General features: G+C 36.7%; 1 protein-coding gene across 14 annotated transcripts in view; it reads left to right on the forward strand.

Annotated features, from left to right (window-relative positions):
* CNOT2 (CCR4-NOT transcription complex subunit 2) overlaps positions 1-7,552 on the forward strand; it is a 131,660-nt gene that overhangs the window by 41,522 nt on the left and 82,586 nt on the right. For 7 of the 14 annotated variants that reach the window (XM_006768150.2, XM_015566840.1, XM_015566841.1 and 4 more), the window contains one exon: positions 4,358-4,430. The exons of 2 other annotated variants lie outside the window; for them this stretch is intronic. In XM_006768150.2, coding sequence (XP_006768213.1) covers positions 4,358-4,430 — 73 coding nt within the window. Of the gene's footprint in view, positions 1-2,058; positions 2,185-4,287; positions 4,431-7,552 lie in introns of those variants that run through there. 5 more of the 14 variants (XM_006768151.1, XM_015566837.1, XM_015566838.1 and 2 more) reach the window with 3 other exon arrangements.

Consider the following 7,552-nt stretch of genomic DNA (forward strand, 5'->3'; position numbering starts at 1 on the left):
AGCTCCAACCACCCATCATCCCCTCCCCCAGGCTGGCCAGGCACCCCAGTGGGGACCCGCACCCTGATCCAGGACCCCCTTCAGGGCAAACCAGCCGGCTCCCACCCTTGCACCAGGCCTCTATCCTATATAATAAAAGGGTAATATGCAAATTGACCCTAACAGCAGAGCAACTGGGAATCACTGGTCACTAGGACACACGCTGACCACCAGGGGGCAGATGCTCAATGCAGGAGATGCCCTCTGGTGGTCAGTGTGCTCCCACATGGGGGAGCTCTGCTCAGCCACAAGCCAGGCTGATGGCTGCCAGCACAGGGGTGATGGTGGGAGGCTCTCCTGCCTCCTCAGCAGTGCTAAGGATGTCCAACTGCAGCTTAGGTCTGCTCCCCGCTGGCAAGTGGGCTTCCTCCAAGGGCTGCGGGGCTGCCAGCGGGATGTCTGATTGCCAGCTTAGGCCCAATCCCCTGGGGAGCAGGCCTCAGCCAGCAGGGCGTTATCTCCAGAGGGGTCCCAGACTGTGAGAGGGCACAGACCGGGCTGAGGGACACCCCCCCCCCCTTCCCCAAGTGCACAAATTTTTGTGCCCCGGGCCCCTAGTACTCATAATCTTATAAGGTATTAACTACCTTCTGATTAATGGAAACAGAAGGTCTGGGGAATGTTCTGACTACTTTTCTTTTTTCATAATCCTCACCTGAAGGTATTTCTTCGATTAATTTTTAGAGAGAATGGAAGGGATGGGGGAGGCAGAGAGAAAAAGAACATTTATGTGAGAGAGACACATTGATTTGTTGCCTTCCACCCCTATTAGGGCTGCAGATCAAACCTGCAAACAAGGCATGCCCCCTTGACCAGGAATTGAACCCAAAACCCTTCAGTCCATGGGCCGACATACTAACCACTGAGCAACTGGCCACTGCCTAACTTCTACTTTTCAGAGGCTTTTTTCTCCAGACTCAATCCTTTTTTCACATGCATGCACAGATCATTACTCAGCCAAAACCTTAAGGGAAAGCTCTCTCTTCATCTTTGGAGTTCTTTGCCCCTGCAGCTTCCTTCTCTTCATTAGTTCTGCAAATTCTAGCTGCCTTGGTGTCTCCCCTAACTCTGAACTCTCTTTAATTCAGTGAGACCATTGGGCTCTGAATGGGTCCCATCTCTCCCTTCCCTGTTTTATTCACCATCATAACTCTGCAGGCAATAGGGTTACTTCATTTCTTTTTCTCTTGAAGATCTCTGCCCTTTGATAATGTCCAGTGTCTGAAAATTAGTTTCACATATTTTGTCTAGGTTTCTGCTTTTTTAAGGTAGGAGGGTAAATGCAGTCTCTGTGTTTTGTTCCTGTTTTGTTTTTTATCTTGGAAGGTATCCTGCCTTATAGGAGATTTCATTTTGGTTTTGTAAATATTTGTCTTTTCTGGCTTTTTGAATATTTGTTGGACTTTTGGGAAAACCAGTGTATAAACTTTAATAAATTTAGGCAGTTGGAGTGCATGTTCTCTCTCATGCTTGCTGCTTTTCACATATTGTGGTTCACATACATACTCACATCTTCTTTAATCTATTGCACATCATTTCATTCCAAATGTGACAAATATCAAGACAATCTATTACTGAACATTTTTATTTAATGCAAGATAGTGGTAACAAATGTTAGCTGTCATGTTTACCTGGAAGAAAATAGAGTGCGTTTATTTCTTTTTCTCTTTTGTTTACTAAAAGGAGATAATGAATTCTTAGTTATTTTTCAGTATAGAATATTTGTTCCTGTATTGGTTAAAGCATATAGTGATATTGCTTGAAACCTTAAGCCATGAAATATTTTAAGTTATCCTAAGAGGGAAACAAAACAGTATTTCCCTTTGTATTAAAATTTATAGTATTCCAAAGTTATTTTTCATTTACCTGGTAAATTTACAGAATAAATATTAACTTTTATTTTTAATTAAGTTATTTAGCATATATAGTAATAATTATATGTTTTATATAGTTAAGTTATACTGTTGAAAAATGCCTTACCCGATTTTAAATTTGTAACTTATCTTTTGATGAAACTAGCATAATTTGAAGAAAATGCATGGACTTTAAACTTATTTAAGAAGAAACACATTTTTATTTTATAAGAAACAATGGAAAATCCAACTATTATACATTGACTGCAGAGTTGCCATGAATACATTAATAGTAAGGCAAATACTGTTTTAAAATCTATTAATACTATAAAACACTAACATTAAAACAGGGTTAATGTTGTTTTGGAAATGCTTAGTAAAACAGTGTTGCTCTCATTTTGTAACAATCATGAAAATTTAAATTAGAGCTGGATGTGTGTCACTTAACTATTCTTGGACATCCAATTTACTTGATAAAATTTTTCTTTATGAATAACCTAATTCCTTACTAGACGTTAGGGGTTACATTTATAGCAGTAATTATACTTACTTATGGCTTAAAAAAACAAAACTTTTCTCCTTTGTTATATTTGAGAAAGAAAAACTTAATTCCAGTGGTACATTTAAATTTGGTAATGGGCTGTTTGTTACATTTTTGCCTTAGAGTAAGGCATCCTAAAGTATTTCACCAAACATATACAATGTAAGATAATAAAAGTTAAGTAGCTTGACTAACTCTGTAATAAAACAAGGCAAAATACAAGTTTTCATTATGTGGATTCTTTTTAAAACTTTAATTCTTAATGACTTGTTTCCTTGGAAATGTTTCTGCCTGTCTTATTAGATTGCTTTTTTGGAGGTAGTCCATATGTATGTGTATGTATGTGTGTGTTGATTTTAATAAAATTTATTCATACTTTTATGAATTTAAAGTAGGTGTTTCTCTTATTCTCTTCCAAAGTATATTTCTTATGATGTTAAATAATTGCTCTAAATTTGAATGTAATTTTAATGGTTAGCAACTGTTATTAGATCACTAGAGGAAATTCATGCACTGGGGGAGAAGGGTGTCCCTCAACCCAGCCTGCACCCTCTCCAATCTGGGACTCCTCGGGGGATGCCTGACTGCCAGTTTAGATCAGTGGTCGGCAAACTCATTAGTCAACAGAGCCAAATATCAACAGTACAACGATTGAAATTTCTTTTGAGAGCCAAATTTTTTAAACTTAAAATGTATAGGTAGGTGCAGATGGACCCCTAACTGCTCCCCTACCAGCCCGGTCGCCCCCATCTGCCCTCCCCTGCCAGCCTGGTAGCCCCCAACTGCCCTCCCCTGCCAGCCTGGTTGCCCCTAACTGCCCTCCCCTGCTGGCCATCTTGTGGCTGTGAGCGCCACCATCTTTGAGGGTGTGGCAGTCAATTAGCATATTCCCTCCTTATTGGCAGTGGGCATCACCGTCTTTGAGGGCGTGGCAGTCAGTTAGAATATTCCCTCTTTATTAGATAGGATTAGATACACTTACTACTTTCCTAAGGTAAACATTTCACTAAAACTTTTGTGAGAGATATTTGTTTATAAAATCTGTGCTTCCATGTTTTTTTTTTTTGTATACGCCATTTTTGGTTTTTATCTCATTTTCAGTTTACATTTTTTAAGTTAACATCTCTAGCGACTATCACTTCTGCTACACTGAATTTTTTGTATCTGATGTGCCTAGTCATTTTGGACTTATTTATCTTTATTGAGGTTAAGACATGAGCCCCCTTATTTTTCTTCCATATTGTAGTAAAGCAAATTCTATTAGAATGTGTATGAAATTGGAGGATTGAAGGACAAAGGCTTCAGGAAGTTAACATATGTTACTACTCTTCATTGAAGTAAATTTTTAATAAGTATTGATTTGGGTTTCATTTACTAGTCATAAGAACATATATTTCATTATATCGCATAGGAATAAACATCATAAACTGAATGAGTACTATATAAAGTATTTGGAAGAGAGGGATTATAAGTCTCAGAAATATCGACTAAATATGAATTAATTTGATATTTCTGAGACTAACAGAAGAACATTTAATAGAAAAAATGTCAGTTGAGGGCTGAACATTTTTGTCAACTCCATTTTTATAAGTTTCTACCTTGTATATGAGGTCTGGCGGACAGTTTTAACTGTAGAGAGAAGTGGGAAGGAAGAGTTTTTCATATTTAATAATTTCTATCTCAAAGTATGACTGCCCGTCTAGCTCTCCCCAGATAGTTGAGAGGAAGATCAGGTAGAATATTTAAAAAGTACTTTTTGTTTTGTTTTCTATGTATAATATTGGATATTTTTTGTTACTGTTCATATATTTACATGTTAGTAATTTTGATGGCTTTTGGATAATTCCACTCTAGAGGGAGAACTGGTGGGCGGTCCTTCCTGTGACACGACCCTTGAGTGACAGTTCTGTTTGATTGCCTCCAGTACTGTGAGGAAAGGACACGACTCTATGGTGAGGACTGATGGACATACATTATCTGAGAAAAGAAACTACCAGGTAAGATTTATTTTCCTTTTTCCTTATTGGTCAGATAGCTACATTGAACTGTTTAATATGTTGTAATTAACTAGAACCAGCATATTGGATATACCTCAATTTGAAAAATTTGGGTTATAATTTAAAGTACATATGTAATGGGTTTGACAGTTTAAATAGTTGGGGACATTTTTCAAAATATGCTTCTAATAAATGTGTATTCTTTTAATGTCAACACAAATTTTCAGGTGTGTGTGTATATATGTAAAAACATATTATCTGATACATAATTTATAACTTTGTGGCTGGATTCAGAGCTTGCTTTTATACGTATTATTACTGGAAGACTAAACTGAAGTCTTATGCTATATTTAGGGTAATGGAGAATTACAGAAATGTGGACAAAATTGGTTAGAATATAGAGGAAATAGAAATGAAAATCCCAGATGCTCAGAGACCACGATTTTACTGAATTTGTCATTCACTTCTGTCCTTACAATGCTAGAGTCTTGTTTCTCATTTAGTTAGTATCCATCCTCTGTAGTCTGTAAGGATGCTTAAAGGATGGTTGAAGTGTAATATTACTGTTTTCTTTTTATTCTATTTTATTTTTCTCTATCACCATTTAGGTGACCTATACCCTTTTCCACCTACCCCTGTCCGTAATCACCACACTGTTGTTCATGCCCATGAGTTCTTTCTCTTTTTGTACCTCTTTTAACTCAATCCGTCACATTCCTAACCCCCAACCTACTATTTTCTTTTTGAACTTTTAAATGAAGGTTAATTATAAAGTTGGTGCTATTAAATAGTGATTAAAATAAAACATTTTAATTGAACTTTTTCAAGGAAAATCTACTTTATTCATTTGGTAATAATTCATTGTCAAGTTATTTAATGATTCAGAATACAGAATAATTCAAAGTTCAAAGCTTTAGGCTTTCTGCATAGATACATATCCAACCTCCCTCTCTCCCTTCCATCCACCAAGTTTCATTTTCTCTAGGCCAGTGATGGTGAACTTATGACACCGTAAACTCATTTTTTTGGTTGATTTTTCTTTGTTAAATGGCATTTAAATATATAAAACAAATATCAAAAATAAAAGTCTTTGTTTTACTGTGGTTGCAAATATCAAAAAATTTCTATATGTGACACGGCACCAGACTTAAATTAGGGTTTTTCAAAATACTGACACGCCGAGCTGAAAAGGTTCGCCATCACTGCTCTAGGATGTGACAGCAATTAGTGTGATAGTAATAGCTTTGGTTAATCTGCTAATCATTAATTTTAGCTCAAGTTTTTCTTCCCTCAACTTGGAAAAATGAGGCGTGGAGAAAATCTGTAAATGGATATTCATGTACAATTAGCAGAGTCTGTGATTATAAGACTTACTGGTTTGGGCACTACCCCTAATAAAAAAGTGTCACCCTGACTAGGTGGCTCAGTTGGTTCAAACTTTGTCCAAAAATGTTGCAGTTCAATTCCTGGTCAGGTTACATACCTAGGTTTCAGGTTTGATCCCTGGTCAGGAGGCAACCAATATATCTGTCTCTCTGTCTCTCATTTTTTCTCTTTTCCTCTCCCTCCCTTTTCCTTCCCCCCTCTCTCTAAAATTAATAATAATTAAAAAAGAAAACATATCCTTGGGTGAGGGTTTTAAATAGCACACAAGACAGTTGTCACATTTTACCTTTCTAGAATTTCCCCTAACTTGATGTCTGAAGTTTCTTGCCAGATCTTTATGATTTTAATAAGCCAAAGTAAATCCTATGAGAAACTGGTTCTTGTAACCTTTTCTGTTCTGAGTTGTTCTCATAGACTTGACTAACATGGCCATTGCTAATTATTTATACTTGCTGTAGCTCCTGCCTCACCACCATTTCCAACTACCTTGACTCATAGTTTCAATTGGTCACACTACTTGGGTTATTGAATCTTTGATAGGTTCTGGTAAGTTATTTTAAGAATATTATGATTCTAGGTTATGTGGCTTTTCGTTATTCATAACCCAGCTTGAAAAGAACTTTATCATTTCACAGTATGGTTAATTCATGAATCATATTAATATAGAATTCCAAAATTTTTACTTAAGAAGGGAATAAGAGGAGGTTATATTTTACACATGAAGTTATTTCCTAATTCCTGCTCATTCTACTCTAAAAATAGTTTATATCTTCAGTCACATTACTTACAAATAATCCAGGTTTCTGAGATTTCTCAAAAAATGTATCCTTGGTTAGGGTTTTTCTGGCTGAAAATGTTTTTTATTTTCTTATTTGTTTATTAAGTCTTTATTGTTGAAAATATTATATACGTCTCTTTTTTTACCTCATTGAACTCTTCTAGCCTGCCTCCACTACCACCTCCCCATCCCCCAGGTCTTCCCCACCCTATTAGGTGTCCATGAGTTATGCATATATGCATACCAATACTTTGGTTAATCTCTTCCCATTCCCCCACTCTCCCCCACCTTCCCTTTGAGATTCCACAGTCGGTTCCATGCTTCTATGTCTCTGGATCTGTTTTGTTCATCAATTTATTTTGTTAGATTTCACATATGAGTGAGATCATGTGATAATTGTCTTTCTCTGACTGGTTTACTTTGCTTAACATAATACTCTTACCAGTCCCTCCATGTTGTCTCAAAGAGTAAGAGATTCTTCTTTTTTACTGCTGAATAGAATTCCATGGTGTAAATATTATAGCTTTTTTATCCACTCATCTACTGATGGGCACTTGGGCTGTTTCCAAATCTTAGCTATTGTAAATTGTGCTGCTATGACTATAGGGATGCATACATTCTTTCTGATTGGTATTTCGGGTATCTTAGGATATATTCCTGGAAGTGGGATCACTGGGTCAAATGGCAGTTCCATATTTAATTTTCTGAGGAAACTCCATACTGTTTTCCATAATGGCTGCACCAGTCTGTATTCTCATCAGCAATGTACTAGGGTTCTCTTTTCTCCATATCCTCAACAGCACTTATCATTTGTTGATTTGTTGATGGTAGCCATTCTGACAGGTGTGAGATGATACCTCATTATCATTTTAATTCGCATTTCTCTGATGATCAGTGACTTAGAGCATTTTTTCATATGTCTCTTGGCCTTCTGTATGTCTCCTTTGGAGACGTATCT

This window comes from Myotis davidii, unplaced genomic scaffold (assembly GCF_000327345.1).
Source record: "Myotis davidii unplaced genomic scaffold, ASM32734v1 scaffold582, whole genome shotgun sequence".
In the NCBI taxonomy this organism is placed as follows: Eukaryota; Metazoa; Chordata; class Mammalia; order Chiroptera; family Vespertilionidae; genus Myotis; species Myotis davidii.